The 22,976-nt window shown below is 37.6% G+C and overlaps 1 protein-coding gene, 1 non-coding gene and 1 pseudogene across 4 annotated transcripts in view; 2 read left to right on the plus strand and 1 right to left on the minus strand.

Annotated features, from left to right (window-relative positions):
• Positions 1-22,976, minus strand: part of NARS2 (asparaginyl-tRNA synthetase 2, mitochondrial) — a 127,447-nt gene that overhangs the window by 99,492 nt on the left and 4,979 nt on the right. For 2 of the 3 annotated variants that reach the window (XM_073879784.1, XM_025848505.2), the window contains exons 4-5: positions 21,184-21,324; positions 14,027-14,107 (exon numbers count right to left, since the gene is read on the minus strand). In XM_073879784.1, coding sequence (XP_073735885.1) covers positions 14,027-14,107; positions 21,184-21,324 — 222 coding nt within the window. The remainder of the gene's footprint in view (positions 1-14,026; positions 14,108-21,183; positions 21,325-22,976) is intronic. The other variant, XM_025848506.2, reaches the window with a different exon arrangement.
• LOC112806377 (U6 spliceosomal RNA) lies at positions 19,254-19,361 on the plus strand. The gene has a single exon (XR_003203844.1). It is a non-coding gene; the product is annotated as a U6 spliceosomal RNA (small nuclear RNA).
• On the plus strand, positions 20,024-21,009 carry LOC112806183 (RNA transcription, translation and transport factor protein pseudogene; annotated as a pseudogene).

Here is a 22,976-nt window from a genome sequence, read left to right on the forward strand (position 1 = left end):
GCTGAGTAACATAGCACTCTAAACCCTAGTAGCTTAAAACAAATATCTAGGGCGCCTGGGTGGCTCAGTTGGTTAAGCGACTGCCTTCGGCTCAGGTCATGATCCTGGAGTCCCAGGATCGAATCCTGCATTGGGCTCCCTGCTCGGCAGGGAGTCTGCTTCTCCCTCTGACCCTCCCCCCTCTCTTGTGCTCTCTCTCTCTCTCTCACTCTCTCTCAAATAAATAAAATCTTTAAAAAAAATAAAACAAATATCTATTGCCATCTTTCATGATTCTGTGGGTTGCATAGGTTTATCTGGGTGGGTCTTGCTTGGGGTGTCTTCTGTGGTTATAGCCACATGGCTGCTGGGACTGAAGTCATCTGAAGGCTCAACTAGGCTAGATATCCAAGATGACTTCTTCAACTACAAGGCTGGCACCTTAGCTGGCATGGTTCAAACAGCTGAGTGCTGGCCAGGAATCTTTATCATACCACTTAACTTTCCCACATGACTAGTGTGGACTAGCTCAAAGCATGATGGTCTCCTGTTAGTCAGTTTTCTTACACAGATGCTGGCTTGCCCCAGGGCAAACATCCCAAAAGACCAAAGGAAGAAACTGAGGTTTTGACCTAGCCAAGGAAGCTTCATTTCTATCTTGCTCTACTGGTTACACAGAAACAGCCCAAATGAAGTGTGGGAGGGGACCCCAGAAAGGTTTTAATATTGGGAAGCAAAGTACACTAGGGAGCTATCTTTAGACAGTTACTACAATACCTAATACACTATGTATTTTACTTACTGTGCTTCCCTTTCTACACGTATACATACATTCTTAAGGAAAAAAAAAACTTCTGTGTACTTTTTCACCATTATATTCCCAGCACAGGTTATGTACTCAATATTAGTTAAGAAAAAGAATTTTTTTTAAGATTTTATTTATTTGTCAGAGAGAGAGGGGGAGGGGGGGAGAGAGAGAGAGAGAGCGCACAAGCATGGGGAGAAGCAGGCAGAGGGAGAAGGAGGCTCCCTGCTGAGCAAGGAGCCCAATGCTGGACTTGATCCTAGGACTCCGGGATCATGACCTGAGCTGAAGGCAGACGTTTAACTGAATGAACCACCCAGGTCTCCCGAGAAAAAGAATTAATTATTGCATTAAGTGCATCACTCTATATTCACCTTATAGGCTTGTTTCTCATATGGGCTTCTCTCCCTTCTCCAAACTCCTACCAATTTAACTTTCTGGGAATGGACCCGAGATGAATCTGGGTTCTTTTGTAAGCAGAAAGCGAAAGACAAAGTTGGGGGCAAAAATCAAAGACAGAAATATCAAAAAGGGTAACAAACTGCCTACTTTACCCTGTGGACATCTCTGATCACTCTAGCACCTAATTTCTCCTTGTCAGAGAACTGTCCTAGCAGACTTATAAAACAAAATGTGAAGCACATTTGACATTTAATAATTTTGTACAAATTATTCTGTATAATTATCCTAGAAAATCCAATTCAACATTTAGTTATTCTGCCTACAATTTCATGTGTCAGCTTTATCTCCTGGATAAAAAAGGATTTGAGGACCAGCTCATTTTAGGTTATTTCTTAAGATTTTATTTTTAAGTAATCTCTACACCCAACATGGGGCTTGATCCCAAGACCAAGCAAACATCGCATGCTCCACTGACTGAGCCAGCCAGGTGGTCCCCAGCTCATTTTAATTAAAAAAAATTTTTTTGGTAATTTTCAACATATGACACAATATAAATCTGGGCCTATTAGTACATAACAGAAAAAAAAATGAACTAGCTAGTGAATTCTCCTAGTTGGTAGAGGCAAAAGAGCTATGGAGAGAAAAGGATGTTGGTCATAATCACCCAGCTTTTTAAACCTGTATTTACATTTAATGTCATATATTTAAGAGTTTCTCCAGAGGCAGCTTTCAATATTGATGGCACCTGGTAAGCTTTAAAAATTCCCCATGCCAGGCTATATCTCAGACCAATTAATTTGAATTTCTGGGGACAGAGCCTAGGCATTCATATTTTTTAATGTTTCTAGGTGAATTAAACATGTGGTCAAGACTGAGAATCACTGCCTTATATTCTCCCTTCTCCTTTACCCCATCAATCTCTTCTAAATAAGTAGCATAAAGAATGATATGGAAAAAACATTTAATTTTTTCAAAAGAAGGCAAAAAAGGGAGGGATTTTTTAAAGAAAAGAAAGGACAAAGACACAAAATGTTTAAAAAAATCCAAATGCAGAAGCAATCATAATACACATCAGTGGACTAAATTAAACAGGAAAAGGGCAAAGACTAAGTGATTAAATGTTTTTAAAAATCTAAGCTGTACGCTGTTTCCCAAATACAAATTTTAAAAAAAAAAAAAAAAAAAAAAAAAGAGGTTAACAGTAAAAGGATGATGATAGTAATAAGCATGCCAAACAAATACTGATAAAAACGAAGTTGTATGGTTGAATCACTATCAAACAAAATAGAGAATAAGGCAAAAAACAGAGCTAGAAAGAAGGAGGCCCACAACGTAACCACAGATTGATCTTGTCAACAAGTAGGTCTAAATTTGTGTATGCCCAATAACACAGCCTGAAAAACACATAAAGCAAAAACTACAAGAAAAAATGGAAAAACGGGATTTTAAATTACCAGTAAATGGCAGATAAAGTATATTAAATATCAATAAGCATATTAAATATCTATACAATTTAATATTATTCTAATACATGTATATTGAACACTGTACCCAGTAACTGAATAATGAACTTTCCAAAGATGAATAGAACATTTATAATACTACAAAAAATATAAAGTGCCTAGGAATAAATATAAGAAGATAGTCATGATCTTTTTAAAATTTTTTAAAGATTTTTATTTATTTGACAGAGAGCGAGAGAGCACAAGGAGGGAGAGCAGCAGGTAGAGGGAGAAGGAGAAGCAGGCTCCCTGCAGGGAGCCTGATGCGGGGTTCAATCCCAAGACCCCAGGATCATGACTTGATGTGAAGGCAGACACTTAATGACTGAATCATCCAGGCACCCCAAAATATTCATGATCTTTATAAAGAAAATGATTAAATTCTATTGAAAAGATCTGAAAAACTCCTAAATAAAGAGTGATATACCATGTCCAGGGATAGGAATTCAATACCATAAAGATACCAGTTTTTTCAAAATGATCTACAGAATCAGTGTAATTCCAATTAAAGGCCAAATATGGTTTTTTTGGAGCTTGTCAAGGTGATTGATTAGTTTATATGGAAGAGAAAAGAATCACAAATAGCCAGGAAACTCCTAAGAAAGGGAAGGATTTGTCTTACTACACAGAAAGATTTCTCAAAGAGCTACAGCAATTGAGAGAGTGAGGTGCTGGCATAGGGATAAGCCACTGGACTAGAACATACAGAAACACATATATGGAAACTTGGTTTATGACAAAGCTGGCAACTGTGATCACAGGAAGAGGAATGAACTGTTCAATAAACAGTATTGAAATAGTTATCCATTACAAAAGAATTGGACTCTTACATTACATTCAGACCTCAATTCCAGGTAGATTAAAGACATATATGTGTAATGCACAATCTATAATATTTTTAGAAGATAATAAAGGATTTCTTAAACAAGATTCAAAAGCACAAACCATAAAGGAAAGGACTGAAACTTGACAACATTAAGAACTGTTTATCAAAAGACAGTATAAAGAAAAAGGCAAGGAACAAATTGAGAGAAAATACCTGCAACAGTACACTCAAAAAAGGGTAAATATTATCCAGAATATAAAAACACAGATATGAAAAGACAACACAATAGAAAATACTATAGAAGAGGAAATAATGGTCAATAACCATAAGAAAAGATTCCCAATCTCAATATTTATTAGAGAAAAGCAAACTGAAATCACACCAATATCCCATTTTATATCCATGAGATTCTTAAAATTTTAGAAGTCTAAAAAAAAAAAAATCAAGTGTTGGCAAGGATGTGGAACAGCACAACCTACTGGTGGGAGTTTAAATTCATTCTCTACAGGCAAAAATCTGGATTTATGTAGCAAAACTGAAGTTAAAAACATGCACTTGCACTATTTCATTTATACTCCTGAAGGAATATTGAAATCACCCAAAGAGCCTTAAAAAATATTAACACTTGGATCCTATTTTCCAGCAATTTTGACTGAATTGGAACATTAACACTGAGAAAACAAACACCAAAAAAGCCCCAAACCAAAACCAAAACCCAACTCATCACAGAATAGTTCGATTCCACTGTATTAAGTTGAAAATCATGCAAAAAGAAACAATATTTTGCCTACAGGCACACAGATGTGGTAAAACTAACTTTTTTAAAGCACAGAAAAAAATAATTGGCACAGTGGGGAAAAAGGAGGGAGATGGAATGAAGAAAGCACAAAGTGGGGAATCAAAGGTACTAATGATGTTCTATTTCTTAAGTTTAGTAGTGAGTACAGGTGTGTGCTTTATACTGTCTATATAGCTTGTGTTATCTGGTATCTATGTGATATTTAATAAAATGAATTAAGCATTACTAATAGGTTACTTATACAAAAAAGAGCAGTACTTCAAGTTCTTGTCAACTGTAGGCTTTCAATAAATGTTATTATTGTCCTTCCCCAAGGAAAATAAAAGGTTGTCTTGGAAGAGTGGCTGAAAAGAAAAGGCAAGGATGTTTTAGTGTGCTGCTCATCCTTAATAGTAGTCTGCTACCTCATAAAGAATCTTTAACCTCAGAACTTTAAAGTTGTGGTATCTTTTCTCAAAAGCCAACTTCAGGAGTCAAGGTGGTGTGTACAAACAGCATTCACTTTACAGCCAAACAGATCTTGTTAAAACTACAACTCTGTCCCTTACTGTGTGGCTTTGGTAAGTTTGTTTGTTTTTTAATCTGAGCCTGGTTTCCTCACGTAAAAATAAAAGGTAATTTATTCAACAAATATTTATGGAGCACCTACCATGTGCCAGAGAATATGCCAGGTATTATACAACAATGTACAAGAAACAAACACATGATTTCTGCTCTTCTACAGGCAAACTAATTCTTACTTCAAATAGTTGCTGAAAAGATTATATAATATAAAAGAACTTGACATGGTGCCTGAAATATACCTGGTATTCAATAAATGTTTTTTCTTTCTTTTTCTGCTTGGATCACTTAAAGCTAATAAAATGGGATTACTCCTTTTAGAAATCCTGTCTCGTGGTCTAATATTACAAAAAACACCAATGAAATAACATCTATGACAGTAAAGTACTATACAAATATTATTTGACTTACCATACTGTACAAACATTAGATGTTATTAGTCTGATCTATCATCAGATTAAAATGCTGGCACCTGAATCAAAGTAAAACTATTTTAAAATTATGAACCCAAGCATAATTGGCTTCAGATTTCACAGTGTTTTTATATTCTTAATGATTTGACTTAAAATGTATCCTTGTAATATCTGCAATTTTCTTTTAATATGGCTAGCTTTCAAAGTCACATTATTTTGGTTGCATTTATTATTGTAGGATTTTGTTTTTCCCATTTAAAAATATCTTGCAAATTCATGTTGCTGAGAGGCAAAACGGAAATAACTAGCACAGTACTTGTCACAAGAAAGAAGAATTAACAAATATTTACAGGATGAAGCAAATAGCGCAATTTTAGTCCAGTTGTGTGGTTGATGGGATTAGAACATTTTGAGAATGCACTCCACTTGGTGGATACGGTAGGATGGAAAAAACAGCCCAGTCTTCTGAATAAGACCTAGGAGCAGCAGGCTATATTGGTTCACAGTCTAAGGGATTTTTTTTCCCCCCAAACCACGGTGTTGATTCACAAAATTCTCACTTCACAGTGGAAGCAGCAAAAACACGGTATCGAGTCAGTTATCTTCTCAGTGCCCTTAAAAACAGATTTGCTTCTCTTAATCTAGTGTGGCACTTTCTTTCTCCTCTTTAATTAGTTTTTTAATTGAAAAAGTAATGTATCTGGTTAAAATTGGGAGAAGAAAAGTTAAAATTTTGTAACACACTCTGATAGATGATTCATGAGAAACAGCACCCACACATATTGCTGACAGAAATAAAAGTTGGTGCAAATTCTCTAGAGAAAAAGAGAACAGTGACTGCCTGTGGCAAGGAGAACCAGGCTAGCTGGGAGTCAGGGGTGGGAGGGAAACTAACTAATTTTTACTTTACACCCTTTGTAACTTTTGAACAGTGTAACTTTTACATATAATTTTTGTTTTTAGGCAATACAAGCAGATGATTAAAAATTCAAAGCATACAGAACAGTAGGCCCTGTGCACGGGGCAAACACTAGTGTGAGTCTCATCTACTTTCCTAGATATGCCCAGGGCCTTTTTTACATTCAGAAACTGAACCTCCTTAACAGAAATAAACATCCTCAACAGAAAAGGACTGATCTCTTAAGGATGAAGGTTCTGCAAAGCTAAAAGAGCCCACAGAAAATATTGATCAACAAGTATCCAAGTATCCCACCCCCATAAGAAGCTTGCAATCTAGATAAGGAAACAAAATAGATGTTTAAAAAACAAACAAACAAAAAACAGTAAAGAACAACTGAATGTCCAAAGAAGCTATAGCAACTGAACACAAAGACGACAGGACTTGGAAGAAGGAAAAGCTTACTGTCAGCTAAAGAAGCTATTTAGATAGGAGGTTTGACCTGGGTTAGCCCTCATAACATCTAAAAAGTTTAAAAGAAACAGGTAAGAATATTAAAAAGTGCAAACATCAAGCAGAACCAAAATGATGTGTGCCGCAAGTAACTTAGCCATAAAAACTTACAAGCACCCAAATTCCTGAGGTCCAGTAACTTCTTGTTACTATTTCTAGAATGCATAACAATTTGGAAAGGAGAAAGTTTTGGTGCTTACATCACATGCACATTCAGTTTTCTTCATTTTTGAGTAACAATTTTAAGTTTTCATATGTGTCATCTCACTTAATCCTTATAACCTGTAAGCACTGTGTCAATCACATTTTACAAGTGAGGAAATTTAGGATTGTTGTGGTAAAAAGCAGTCCAAAATGACCTGCCTTTTTCTTCTTTTTCTTCCTTTTTAACTCTCACCTTTGGCCTGACAGAGGGGGAGTTCTGCAGACCCACTCCTCAGTGAAACTGAAGAAAGTTACAAAATAAAAAATAAAAACACAAACCTTGACCCCACCCTAGCCATTCAAAGTCCCTGAAAATGGTCCTAAGGACATACAGCAAATGAAGAAACATCTATTCAAGAAAATCGACTAAAACTTGGTAAGGACAAGTGGTATTTGAATGACAACCCACTCCCCCTCCCTTTCCCATCAAAGCTCAGCATGACAGAAACTCCACTCCAGACTGATAAAACAGCCAAAGACAGAGGGCCCTTTTTTTTTATTATTATTATTATTATGTTCAGTTTTAGCCACCATATAGTACATCATTAGTTTTTGATGTAGTGTTCAATCATTCATTATTTGTGTATTAACACCCAGCGCTCATTACAACACATGCCCTCCTTAATACCCATAACTGGGCTCACCCATCCCTCCCCAATCCCCTCCCTTCTGAAACCTTCAGTTTTTTTCCTAGAGCCCAGAGTCTCTTATGGTTCCTCTCCCTCTCTGATTTTTCCCATTCAAGTTTTCCCCTCCCTTCCCCTATGGTCTTCTTTATGTTCCACATATGAATGAAACCATATGATAATTGTCTTTCTCTGCTCGAGTTATTTCACTTAGCATAATCCCCTCCAGCTCCGTCCACGTCGATGCTAATGGTGGGTATTCATCCTTTCTGACGGCTGAGTCATATTCCATGGAGCCCAGTCCCCCCCCCCCCCCCCCCCCCCGCCCCGCCACTGTGGGCAGGGCAATTCTGCCCAAAGGGCTCTTTTGAACCGCAGCTCCCAGTAGGAGGATTACCTTAGCAGGAGGGGCAGCATGCCAGCATTTCTCACCTTGCCCACAGCTGCCTGCGGCTAAAGCTAAGTTCTGGGTGAGTGCGGCCAAGAGGTGGGGGCTCCCTTCTTCTGCCCAGTTGCCACTGGTCAGAAGGAAGCTCTGCCTTGGGCAAGGCACTAAGAATACCAGGCCCTGATTCTCTTGCCCAGGCTCACGGGGTGGGCAAGGCAAGCCAAGGAGACCTGGCGCTGCATTGAGCTCGGTTCCTATTTCAGGATGTCACTTAGTGTCCATTGTCCCTGCCTCCAGCACTAGAGCCTTGTTCAGAGATTTCATCTGGGGATAGAAGTAGGCCAGAAAATACTTCCCCAAATATCTTTTTTAAAGGAACTGACTTCATTTGCAACAGAGTGTGGAAAAGTTCAAACCTAAGGGGGCTCTTAAAAAAAAAAAAAGGCAAATGGGAGGTCTTGGACATTGGAGATAAAGGACAAACTGTAGACCTGCTAATATGCTGGAGAGAAACTGAGAGACAGCAGGGAGGAGACCTTTTGGGCTCAGGATAAATTTCAAACACTGACTTTGTGAAGTATACCTTTAAAGGAGCCTGAATTTGACTGGATCAGTCTGTGAATATTGCTGAAACAATAGAGCAATCAGCCTGGAATTAGTTGAGTTTCAGAGCTGGGTGTGGTCTGGAAAAGAGACTGCCAAAGAGCCCGGCCAGAACCAATGCCACCACTAAGAGATTGTAGTCGTACCCAAGATTGTGCCAGCCAGGGGCATAATCAGAGGCTTCACATGGCTAGGGGGATGCAGGGGATAGATCTGTTTCTAAAATAGAAAAGGAACTCCCATAACTCAACAACAAAAATACAAGACAATTAAAACACTGACAAAAGACTTAAATAGAATTTCTCCAAGGATATACACATGACCAAGAGGCACACAAAAAGATGCTCAACATCCTTTGTCATTAAGGAAGTGCAAATCAAACCCACAATGAGATACTGCATCCATTAGAATGGCTATAATCAGAGACTGCAAGTAACAAGCACTGGCAAGGATGCAGTGAAAGTGGAACCCTCAGGGCGCCTGGGTGGCTCAGTCAGTTAAACGTCTGACTCCTGATTTCCACTCAGGTCAGGATCTCAGGGTCGTGAGGCTGAGCCCCACATAGGGCTCTGTTCAGTGTGGAGTCTACGGAGATTCTCTTCCTCTCCCTAGCCACCCCCGCTCGCACATACGTGCTTGCTCTCTCTCCAACAAATAAGTAAAATCTTAAAAAAAAAAAGTGGAACACTCATACATTGCTGGTGGGAATATAATATGGTGCAGCCACTGTGGAGAATAATTTGGCAGTTTCTCAATAAGTTAAACATAGAATAACCATATGACCCATCAATTCCACTCCTAGGTATATACTCAAAAAGAACTGAAAACAAGTGTTCAAACAAAAGCTTGTACACAAATGTTCACAGCAGCATTATCCATAATAACCAAAAAGTGGAAACAACTTAGTGTCTATCAATGAATGGTTAAACAAAATATGGAAATCCACACAACATATTATTTAGTAATAAAAAGAAATGAAATTCTGATAATATGCTACAACAGAAGCCAGGCACAAAAGGCCATATATCATGTGGCCAATATAATGATTCCAATTATATGAAATATCCAGGACAAGAAATCCATAGAGCCAAAAAGTAGACTAGAGGTTACTAGGGGCAATGGGTAATGGGAATGGAGAGCTTTTGCTATAGAGTTTCTGCTGGAGTGATGAAAAAGTTTTAAGAAACAGAGAGTGGTAATGGTTGTACAACACTATAAATATAATAGTACTGAATTGTACATTTAAAAATGGTTAAAATGGGAAATTTTATATTACATATATAACCACACACACACACATGCAAGCAAACCAACCTAATGCCAAACTTCAACATACAGTATGAGATGCAGCATGAGAATCTTAGCACGAGACTCTTCACAGTAGGAGATTCAGATATAAAATTACACGTCTTCTTGGGTTCCATTTAACAGGCTTACTCTTTCAGTTCATTCTCAGCTTTAAAAAGTATTTAAATGCATAAACTCTAAGGCTTGAATAATGTTCCTATTATATGAAGTATTAATCTTAGATTTTCTCACCCTAATTTCATAATGTATGACCATTTATCACACTTTGGCATAACAGAACTGTAATTTTAAAAGCTCAAATGTGAATTACACATTTACATATAAATTGTAAATGTCCAAAAGCAAAAAGCAAACCCATAATGAGAAACAATTTCATACCCTCTAGGTATGCCTATAATAAAAAAAAGGAAGGGCAATAATAAGGGTTGGCAATGATGTGGGGAAACTGGAACCCTCATGCATTGCTGGTGGGAATATAAAATGGTGCAGCCACTGTGGAAAATGGTTTGGCAGCTTCTCAAAATATTAAACAGAGTTACCATATGACTAAGCAATTCCACCCAAGAGACATGAAATCATATGCTCATCGAAATGTTTTCACAAATGTTCATAGTAGCATTATTCATAATAGCCAGAAGGTAGAAACAATCCAAATATCCATCAACTGCCAAATGGATAAACGAAATGTTGTACATCTACACAATAGTATACCAGTTGAATATAAAAGGGAATGAAGTACTGATAAATGCTACAACATGAATGAACCTCAAAAACTCTGTGCTAAGAAAAAAAAAACCAAACACATAAGACCATATGTTGTATGATTCCATTTATATGAAGTTCTCCCCAAAAGGCAAATCCATAGAAAGTAGTTTAGCATTTACCTAGAATGGGAGGGGGGCAATGGCAAGGGACTGCTAATGGGGACCAGATTTCACTCTGGGGTGATGGAAAGGCTCTAAAATTAGATTTGTAGTGATTCATGGCTGCACAATCTTGTGAATATATTAAAAACCATGGAACTGTATTTTAAGTGGGTAGATTTTATGGTATATAAAATATATTTCAATAAAGTTAAAACCTGCTCCATCTTTTCGTTCCTATAGCCATCTGACTTTATTTCTTATCATTCACCAAAATGAACTTTCTAATTTGTCCATCTATAGTCCATTGAAAACCCCACACTCATTTCAATTGCTTGACTCTGCTCACATTGTTCTCCTACTTGGAATATTCTCCCCAGGTTACACTCCAGTCACAAATTCATTTTGAAGATTTTCCTGCCCAAGTCAATCCTCATTGACCTAATTTTCCTCTATATTCCATACCACTTGCAATTGTTAAGACTGTAACCTCAAATATATACATAAAGCAGTTTCATCTTATGCTCCATCAACAGCTAATTTTTGCCATAATCTCTAATTCTTGCCTTTAATCTCTTTTATCTTCTCAGAGACAAGCTAGCATCTTGAACACAGGTGGTACAAATGTCTGCTGAATAACATATGCATGCCTTAATGCAACTTTCTACATATGTGTTCAGTAGTACCCAGACCTTAACAAATAGCCCGAGTCTTAAAGTAGGAAGCAGAAATGAAGAAAAAGGAAACTAAAATGATGGGACATGCTATCACTTCTCAACAGCGTATTAGAGAAGTGTACGTTTTTATTGCACATTTCAAGATGGCCTTTTACTGCTGCCGTCAAACCTGGGTGTACTAGGCATCCTATCTTTTTTCTTTTTAAGTAGGCTCCACAGTGTGGAGCCTAATGCAGGGCTCGATCTCACAACCCTGAGATCATGACCTGGTCAGAAATGAAGAGTCAGACACTTAACTGACTGAGCCACTCACACACTCCAAGAGAAGGTTTTTGTTTTTATTTTTGTTTTTGTTTTTAAAGATTTTATTTATTTATTTGACAGAGAGAGACACAGTGAGAGAGGGAACACAAGCAGGGGGAGTGAGAGGGAGAAGCAGGCTTCCCGCGGAGCAGGGAGCCCAATGAGGTGCTTGATCCCAGGACCCTGGGATCATGACCTGAGCTGAAGCAGATGCTTAACGACTGAGCCACCCAGGCGCCCCCAAGAGAAGAATTTAAATATGAAACTCCACTTACTCCTAACAGTGGGGTACCAAGATTCAAACCCCAATGCCTTTATAGGCAGTCAGGACAAAATTAACACAATGAAGAATGGAAGTACTGTACAGACATGAGTGAGGTGGGAATAAGAAGGTCCTGCTTTCAAAGGATAGAGGGTTGGCAGGGGCAGAAGACAAGTTTCTAAACCAAGCTTCTGAAAAAAACAAAGACAGCGGGTCATAGCAAAAAGCCACAAATTGCTGAGATCTGATCTAGAGCCTGACAGGAGCCTAGGACTAACAAATTCAAAAGCATTTCTTTCTGGTACCCTGAATAGGCAAGTCTAATTCCACTAATGGGAAATTCCTCAACCTGGCCCTGAAAGGCTACCAACATTGAACACTTCTCATTTGTTTAGCTTCAGAAGTACGTATTTCCCCCTTCCTCTATATTTATACTTACCTGGTAACTTGCCTTGTGTTGTTTAAAGGCCAAAACACACATACTGTAATCATTCAGACTTGCTTATGGGATTTCCCTGGTAGCAAAGTAGTTATCCCCAAATGTATCATTATTTCAGTTTGTTACAGATTTTTTTTACTTGCTTAATTTGGGTCTCTTTAATAATTACTTTCTTATTTGTAAAACTCCTTTAAATTATACCTTTCCTTCCCGTCATTTCCTTTTTAATATTCAGTGGTTTAGATTAAGGGATTATGAAATGTATTTAAGGTGGGTAATTCCTCACTTCAACATTCAGAAGACTATTAAGGTACAAAGAGAAAATAAACAATATAAACGCCTAGAAGAGAATGTTTTTCACAATTTATGTACTGTTATTTTATCATTTGCTGCCTTTTTTGAACTCATATTTATAGATGCTAACAATCCCAGTTTAAATGTTCAACAGGGCATTTTTATTCTGCTTTTTGCAGAAGGCTATCAAGATTTCTTCAAACTATATATGAATACAGACAGCATTTGATTATCATTTTAAATGACTTCAACACATCAGGACAACTTCTCCCAGTGAATACTTTGTTCAATAATAAGAAGAGGAAGCATCATTATCAAGAGTCCAAATGTACTGAACCAGAACAGAGCAGTTACACACAGGTCTTGTCATTTGATGGAATCACTGAGATGTATAAATAAGAATCTTGACTTCTTAGAGATAAAGAAATCACTGAATAAATGAAAGAAATACAAAAAGCACCATTTATCAACATACATTTCTCTCTGTCCATTATTACTACTGGCCAATGATGTTAAATAGGTTGTGAAATTGGTAAATGAAAGGCTTTCAACTGCCTACAAGTAAGAAAAACTGGTAACTTTTAAATAATGTGCAACAAGGGCAAGCTGACAATGCTTGGCATATACCAGGAGCTCAAAAAATTACTGCTGAACAAGGAATTAAAATCAGAGCCTTCAGGGGCGCCTGGGTGGCTCAGTTGGTTAAGCGACTGCCTTCGGCTCAGGTCATGATCCTGGAGTCCCAGGACTGAGTCCCAGGATCGAGTCCCACATCACGCTCCCTGCTTGGCGGGGAACCTGCTTCTTCCTCTGACCCTCCCACCTCTCATGCTCTTTCTCTAATAAAGAAAATCTTTAAAAAAACAAAAAAAAACAAAAAAAACCCCCAGAGACTTCATGAGGTATATGGAACATAAATAATTTCTTATAAAATAAATGTGTTCTTTAAAGACTTTGGAAAAGAAAATATGCTAATGTATGTTTTCTTATTTTATCTTTTAAAATATAACTTACATCCAAAAATATTAACTGGGGCTTGAATGTGCATGAAAGAGATCCTAAAAGCTTTATTAATCTCTTCAAGTGTCTCTAGTTCACCAATTCACAGTTATATAAGGAAAGCAAATGTAATACTAATTTAAAATTCATTCCTTTCAGTCACAATGTCAGTAATATAGCCAGTAGAACAGGAAATCGGAGAAGTTTGAATTTTCTATATCTGTTCTTTAAGGTTTACTATTGACAAATCTTCAAGTTTTAGTTATGGTCTATCCACACAACCATTATTAAATTTAAAGCAAACCCTCCGAAGAAAAATATCAAAGAGCAACCTATCCCTCAAGATGGGAAGCACAACTTACTTCAACTTGGAACAGTTCTCCAGCCCCCTCACAGTCATTGGATGTGATTATTGGAGTATGAATATGCACAAAGCCACAGTCCTGGAAGAAAAGAAAACCCACTTTTTTCAGCATATTTGTATATAAAACAATTCTAAGATCATACAACTGATTATACTATTAAAAGAGCACTAATAGAATGCCATATCAAATCTCTAACCCCCCAAGTATAACTAATGAGATATCAAGTTGAGTGTTTTACTGTGCAGAGAAGCACAATGAATTTTAAATCAAGAACTGACTTAGACATTCTCTAGTCCAACATGATTTCAAAGATAAGGAAATTGAGACCCAGAGAGACTTAATGAAAAATTCACACAGATGGCAGAGAGAGCCAGGACTGGAACCTAGGCCTTTAAGGTCTCTCTGGTGTATTTTTTCTTCCCACTTCTCTAACACACTGGTAGTGAATCAACACACACAAACACACACACACACACACACACACTCACAGCTAATGCACAACGATGTTGCCCACACTGCTAAGGGACTATGAAGTGATCAATATGAAGTTCAGTTGTTATTATGGAATGAGACCCCCCCCCAATTGTCACAAACCACCAAAAAAGGAGAAAAATTAAAGTTGCCAAATAGGGACTGAAGAAATAAATAGCAACAAAGGCAGAAATGATTTTTAGGAAGTCTGTCATCAAATTGATGGCACAGAACACTACACATGGCATAGGCAGTGCACTTCCTTTGCCTCAAGGAAGATTCTGAGCATCAAATCCATCTATTACCAAGGCGCCCAATTTCAATTCTTCCGCTCCGAAGTCTGAGCTATTTCCATTAGTGAACCACAAAAGCTGTTTGCTAGTAGGATTCAAATAACCCACCAACTTCAAGGTTATACTTCTTTCATTTTGACTATGGATGTGGCAAAAGGTTACATTCAGTGTAAATGTTGCGGGTGGGCGTCGAGGTAGCTCACGTGAACTCACACTGCAGAGGCAGAATAGTATGTGTTTCACACAAAAATTTTGGTCTTGAAATCAATGCAATGAATTCATACATGCACCTTTAATCTCTGCCAAATTATACCTATCACTGATGGAATGTAAAATGTCTCAGTGCATTACACCAGCCGCCTCCCAAATTTGCCCCTCCCTTCTTAAAAAGGTGGAATTCAAGTATTCTGGCTATGATAAAAAGTACCCAGTTAACAACTTGTCTTATGACGTAGACTGATTAAATATTCAAGCTATAAATTAGGAGTCTCAGAAAATATTCAAATATATACTTAACCTGGGAGCTACGTGCCTAGAGGTGCCACACAAAGCACATTATAGAGAATGAATGAAATATAATCAATAACACTACTGCATAAAATTTTTATCTCCTAGGAACCAGAATCATGGACATGAATCATTTATTCCACATGAATACAGGCAACTATGAGCACGAGTGCAGTAAACAAAGAAAGGAAGTGAAAAATCCAAAGGAAATGAGGGTGGTGAGAGGGAGGGGGAGAGGGAGGAGAAAATCTAACGGCTAAATATAATTGCCAAAGTTAGAACTGGTCAATTGCCACAAGAAACAAAACTGCAAATCTTATAAAAAAACTATCTGTGTTTAAAAAAAAAAAAAAGTCACTCAAGTAGTGGGAATTATTCTTAATACTCAATTAATGCTAAACCTTTCAAAAGGTGTCACCAGCTTTTTAAGCCTTAATGCTACTAGAAGGCTTATATATCAAAGTCTATAACATTCCCACCATAAGGAAGAGGCTCCAAAGGTAGAATAATAAAGCGTAGAGAACAAAATCCAAAAAAGAGCAAGTGGATAGGGAAGTAGAAAAATAGAAAGGAAATAGACAGCAAGGAGTGGGGGACTACTGTCTGCCTCCACCAGGGTAACAGTGTCAGGTATTTATCCCATCCTACAGCAAAGGGGTTCCTAATTAGAGATAGGAAGGCCAGAGAAGGAGCCAAAAATAAAAGTACACACTTACCAAATTTTTTTCTTTTTTTCCCCCAAGATTTATCTATTTATTTGAAAGAAAGAGCGAGAGGGCACCAGCAGGGGGGAGGGGCAGAGGTAGAGGGAGCAGCAGGCTCCCTGCTGAGCTGGGAGCCCAACCCTGATGCGGGGCTCAATCCCAGGACCCTAGGTTCATGACCTGAGCCAAAGGCAGACGCTTAACTGACTGAGCCACACAGGCACCCCTACTCACCCAATTTTTCTGATTCCACCCACCACCTCTAAATATCTAAATATTTTTGATACACATTTTAGAACCAGATATTTTATAAGACACTGAATATCTGAAATTTATAAAATTCACATACTAAGGCCCATGCATATCACTCAAAACCTCATGGACTGTGTTTTTCTTTTACACTCACACAAAGTAAGCATCATTATTTAATCAGAATCAACAAGGAAGAAACATGACAACAATTGCTAACCACTGGCAACAAAAAGCGACAGCAAGAAGACCAAAAAAAAAAAAAATCCATAAAAAGCAGTCACAGGAACTCAAAGACACAGTAGTCTGGGGTCATTCAACAGAGGGGCAAAGAATACACCCTGAAAGGCTCTTAAGGCCTTGCCATACAGAAGAGGGAAAAACCTGATACTCAAAAGGAAGAATCTGGACTCATCAAGAAAGGGTAAACTCTTCTATTGGCTCAATTAGGAAGCCAGGGAACTATGTAATATATTTTAGGATAACCTCCACTGGAAATTGGAAAAAAAATTGTGCTTAACTACTCTGTTATGGGAGAAACTCAGCTCTTTTAAATAATTCATTCCTTGAGGATTCTAGATATCCAAGTTTTAGTACATAGCAAATGTGTCACTTTTATGCACAAACCAACTTATACACAAAACATTTTTGATACTCAAACCAAAAAATGACTTTCTAACCTAGAAATATTAGGAAAACATAGCAACTAGACAGTACCTTTTAAGTTAGGATACTTTAAGGTATGAAACTCTTAGATTTTAAGTCTCAACATCTTTTAGGGAGTCTAAAGTATAAGTCACAGAAATAGTACCAAATACTAAATAACATATAACTATTATTTAATATGCCCTATCGTACTCTGTGATTTCAATTCCGTCCTAAGTGTTATATATACAAGTGGGTAACATTATAGAATTATCAGGATTATATTTTCTAGGGCTTTACAATTAAAAACTGAATTGATAACATTCAAAAATTACCTGCCTTTTTAACTATAACCAGTAGTGCTAAAATTCATTATTTGCAACCACCTAAAATGTTATTTTGCTTATTTTTTTATTTCAGATTTTTCCCGGTTTGTGAGATTGTTTACACATTTGTAAAAGCTTCCAGTTATTACTGGAAAAAGTATAAAGTATAAAGTAGGTAAAGCTCACTTGCCAATGGACTGCCAATATCACCATCTAGTGGCCAGAAACCTATAAAACTTTCAGTATTGAAGCAGGTCTATCCACTATTTAAAGCCATATGGGGCAAGAAACATTTTTAGGTCTGAACAAATTTTCTGCTTGTGTGGTTAAGCACTACTGAAAAGCCATATGGAAGTTGCATAAGAAAGTTTATGAGAGCATATGGAAATGCACCCTTTTGAACTATGTAATAGGATGACATAGTATAATGTGATTATTTTTCTTTGTTTATTCAAAACTATATGATTCAAAGCCATAATGCTCTTTAGCTGTTTCACCAGAAACTAACTCTGAAGGAGCTTTTCAAAGAGCAAGAACTCTTGGTAAACTACAACAGGGCTGGGCCTGCATGAATTTGGATGCATCCAAGGGAAGGGTATGATGTTAGACAATCTCTGCCAATCAGCTGGATCTGGAGAAGTGGCATAGGAAGAGCTCCAGAACCACTTGGAATAACACTGAACTTCATCTGCTGGGCCACTCCTGGCCTTTGGGGCCCTCTCATCCACCTGGGGGGAGGGTCCCTTGACCTCATAAACTTAACCACTATATTCCTCTGTGGCTTTCCCGGGTAGGGGGAAGCAGATGACAAGCAAAGCTAAATAAGACAAAACGCCTTCAGCTGCGTACCAATCTACCTGATTAACACCAATAACTCTTTAAAAGTAGTGCTTACTACATATATGTCTATGACCAAGATGGAAAAACAGGGACCAAATTTACCCTTCCCCTTGAAACAACCAAAAACAAACAACAAACAAAAAACGAAAACAAAACTAAAAACCCCACAAAAAAAAAAAAAATACACATGAAAGAATGGTTTTCAAGACAATGGATATCAGACAACAAAAGACAAGAGATCCCTGAGGTGGGAAACAAACTTAGTGAACCCTATCAAAAGCCTTGCTTAGTACCTTGAGATTGTCCAGGCCATAGCAGGAAGAAGGGGGGAAATAAGGTGGAGCCCAGCAGACTTCCTTAGCTGAGGGGACAGAGCTGAGAGTAGGAGGGGGGCAAAAGTGGCTAGAATTCATAGGACAGAGTATCAGAGAGGAGAGATGAGAACTCCAGGGATGTACAGAGGGTCACTCTGGAGTATTAGGTAGAAGAATGATGATCACATGCATGTGGGGAAACTATCAAAAGCCAAGGAAAGAATCATCCAAAAAGATCAGAGGAAACAATGCCTGGTGCTCACAGTGTGGCTGGAAACAGTACCCGTTCCCACAAGCCAGAATGGAAAAATTCAAAATTCACAAGGCACTAGGTAAAGTACTCAGGAAGTCTTTGCCTCAGTAGTGGAAATTAACTAGCCCTAGACTGTGAGCTCTGCTCCAGCCCTATTTACCAAATTATAAAAACAAGACCCAAAAGGATCAAACAGTTTTCAAGTAGCGGTTAAGCTACTTGAAGCTTAGTAATAAGCTACAAAGCTTATACTTATAATAACAAAAAGTGACAGCAAGAAGACCAAAAAAAAAAAAAAATCCATAAAAAGCAGTCAAAGCTTAGTAATATCCAACACGGTAAAATTTTCTGTCTGGCATCTAACCAAAGATTAGCAGATAGGCAAAGAGGCAAGAAATCATAACCTGTAATGAGGAGACTAAAAGCACTAAATCAAATAAATAAATAAAAACAAATAAAAGCAGCAAATCAATCAAAAAGGACTTATAATTGACAGACATGTTAGAATTAGGACATAAAAACAGTTATTAAACAGCTATTACAACTGTAAAGTTTTACTAAAACTGTATTGTGTATGTTCAAAGAGTTAAATGGAAGGTGTTTTTTTAAAAAGGCCCAAATCGTGCTTGCTTCAGCAGCACATATGCTAAAATTGGAATAATGCAGAGAAGATGCACATGGCCCCTTGTGCAAGGATGACATGCAAATTCGTGAAGCATTCCATATTTTTCCACAGAGAAGAAAAAAAAAAGGCCCAAATCAAACATCTAGTTATGAAACCTACAATGTGAGATAAAAAATGCAGTGGATATAAGAGTAACAACAAATCAGTCATTCTAGAAGAAAAGATTAGTAAACTTGAAGACACAGCAATAGAAATTACCCCCTAAAAAAACACACAGGGAGGGCACCTAGGTGGCTCAGTTGGTTAAGCGACTGCCTTCAGCTCAGGTCATGATCCTGGAGTCCCGGGATCGAGTCCCGCATCGGGCTCCCTGCTCAGCAGGAAGTCTGCTTCTCCCTCTGACCCTCTTCCCTCTCGTGCTCTCTATCTCTCATTCTCTCTCTCTCTCTCTCAAATAAATAAATAAAATCTTTAAAAAAAAAAACACACAGGGAAAAAGGAATTTTAAAAAAAGAATATCAGTGAGCTATGAAGGTATCATTAAGTGGCCTAATATATAGGCAACTGAAGTCTCCAAAGGGGGGGGGGTTAACATAAAAAATATATGAAGAAATAATGGCTAAAAAACTTGGTGAAAATTAAAACACACAGATCCAAGAAATTCTACAAGGTCTAAACACAAGGAACAAAGAAAACTGTGCCAAGGCACATTATAATCTAATTGCTCAAAACCAGTGATTAAGAGACAATTTTGGTTGCCACGCCCGCTCTTCCTCGCCTGTCCTCTCCCGGCCGAACCCGGGGGACCAGAGCGAGACGTGGGGACCATGTTCCGACGCAAGCTGACGGCCCTCGACTACCACAACCCAGCTGGCTTCAACTGCAAAGATGAAACAGAATTTAGAAACTTTATTGTTTGGCTTGAAAACCAGAAAATCAGACACTACAAGATTGAAGACAGAGGTAATTTAAGAAACATCCACAGCAGTGACTGGCCCAAGTTCTTTGAAAAGTATCTCAAAGATGTTAACTGTCCTTTCAAGATTCAAGAGCGACAAGAAGCAACTGACTGGCTTCTTGGTTTAGCTGTTAGACTTGAATATGGAGATAATGCTGAAAAATACAAGGACTTGGTACCTGATAATACAAAAAATGCTGACAATACAGCTAAAAATGCAGAGCCATTGATCAACTTGGATGTAAATAATCCTGATTTTAAGGCTGGTGTAATGGCTTTGGCTAACCTTCTTCAGATTCAGCGTCATGATGATTACCTCGTAATGCTTAAGGCAATTCGCATTTTGGTCCAGGAGCGCCTGACCCAGGATGCAGTTGCTAAAACAAATCAAACGAAAGAGGGCTTGCCTGTTGCTTTAGACAAACATATTCTTGGTTTTGACACAGGAGATGCAGTTCTTAATGAAGCTGCTCAAATTCTGCGATTGCTGCATATAGAAGAGCTCAGAGAGCTACAGACAAAAATTAATGAAGCCACAGTAGCTGTTCAGGCAATTATTGCTGATCCAAAGACAGACCACAGACTGGGGAAAGTTGGAAGATGAACATTTTAGGATTTCAGCTTCTCACCTACTTAGTACAATTGGGAACCATTTACGCTCTGGCATGTGTTTGGAAATCAAATGTCACATTTTCAAGGAAGAATCCTAGAAAATTGTTCTCGAGATTTACCATCATTGCTTTCTCTTTAATAAAGTTCAGGAAAGTGGAAAAAAAAAAAAAAAAAGAGAGACAATTTCAAATCAGCCAAAGAAAAAAGTACCATACAAATAAAGGGTGCTTGGAATACACAGTGTGACTAACAGAACTTTCAGGATAATACTCCAAGGTTATAATTATTCAACTTCTTCACAAGACAGAACAGCTAGGGGAAAAAAAAGAACAGCTAAAAGCACACAAAGCACCTTACCTTAAAGAAAGAATGAATAGCATTTGTGGCTTCACTACGAACCCTCAGTATAGAACCCAGAGCATTAGTTCTACACCGAAGGTGAGGATATTGTCTCAGATACTCCAGAGGATGCCTTTCTTTATATTTAAAAGGGAAAGCCTGCCAATTAATGGGAAAAAAACAAATTAAAAGCTAAAAAAGATAATGTTCTATGATAGCAGTTTCCAGGACACTTGTTAAATAGTAATGCTTCAAAACAAAATTAAAATGTTTTCCCTGTTTCTTAATATAAGTGAATATAGTCCACATAATTCCAAATTAGTAGAATGGTGGGTGGATTCAGAGATGTGGGTTTGAATCCAGCTCTACTACTTATTAGGTGTGGAACCTCAGGCAAAGTTAATATTACTGAGGCTAATCTGTTATTTATCAAATTTCCATCCATTAGCTTATATCAGTCACTACTTACAAATAGAGAGATTAGGATATAATTATGCAAAACAGTCCACTGTTTGGCACATAAAAGTTCAGAATATAGCAGATATTAAAGATTATGTTTTCTACAGCTGTGTACACACAGCTGGTGTTCAATTTTAAAGTCACCCAAATGTCTTGGAAGCCTACAATCATTTATAATCCATTGGCACTGTTTTTCCCTGTTTATCAACATGTCTAAGAACATGAGGGAGGGTCAACAGCTTTCTGTCATCTGGCAGAGCAGTATATATTTACAAAAATTTCAAATTATGACTCTATATAGAAATATTACACCCTGCCTACCCTCATGTTTCAAGATTAAGAAGACAGAAACAAACCTTCAGACCAAAGTTTAAATAACAGAAAAGCTAAGTAAAAAAGCCAAACTGATAACTTATTCCATTTAGTCTTATCTATCTTTTAGTGCACATGCTAATTTATTTCATAATAGAATAAGTACCACATCTACTAAAGTCAAAATATGACATTAACAGGAGTCTGGAGACTGTCTGGGGATCAGAATTCCCTAATGTCTGAATACTTTAAAAATGAACCTGAAATCAAGGGGAAGAGAGGGTGAATGACAAAGACAGAAGCCAAGAGAGAACAATTTAAGAAGAGTAAAACACATGGCAAATTTTAATAATCATTATACCCCTCTAAAAAAGCAGAACCAAAAATGGTTACCATCTCCCAATTCCTGAGTTCCAAATTATTTTCATAGTCTACTTTTCAGAAATCTTAGAGCCCGATTCCAGATTTTACATGTCAATTAGTATTTATTAGCATTTCAATTAGTATTTCTTTAAAAATTATTCAGAATGACTTTTTTTAAAAGTTGCCTATTTTCTCTCTTATTCCCCTATATTTATTTTCCTCCAATTATCCAAAAGAAATAAAAATGAATTAAAATGATGCAATTTCCCTATACTTCCTCATTTTTTGTTCATTAAATACTTGAAGACAAGTATAGCAAAACTACAGGGGAGTCAAATGGCTAGTACATCAATTTCAGCTGTGGCACTAGTCAGCTATATAACCTTGAGCAAGTCAGGTCACCTGACCGGGCCTCATTTTCTCCAATTCAGAAACTGGATTGATAACCTATGATTTTATACCCTCTAACCTCTTTATCAGGTGATAAATAAAAGCTAGTAACAAAAAGTCTTGCAAAAATAGGCATAAACGTGTCTCTTTTTTATTTTTAAGATTTATTTATTTGAGAGAGAGAGAGGAAGAGAGAGAGAGAGCACGCACCCACACATAAGCAGGTGGGGGCAGAGGGGGAAGGAGAGAGAAAACCAAGGAGACTCCCTGCTGAGCACGGGGCCCGA

This window comes from Callorhinus ursinus, unplaced genomic scaffold (genome assembly GCF_003265705.2).
Source record: "Callorhinus ursinus isolate GAN/ISIS: 27379988/994484 unplaced genomic scaffold, GSC_fseal_2.0 scaffold35, whole genome shotgun sequence".
In the NCBI taxonomy this organism is placed as follows: Eukaryota; Metazoa; Chordata; class Mammalia; order Carnivora; family Otariidae; genus Callorhinus; species Callorhinus ursinus.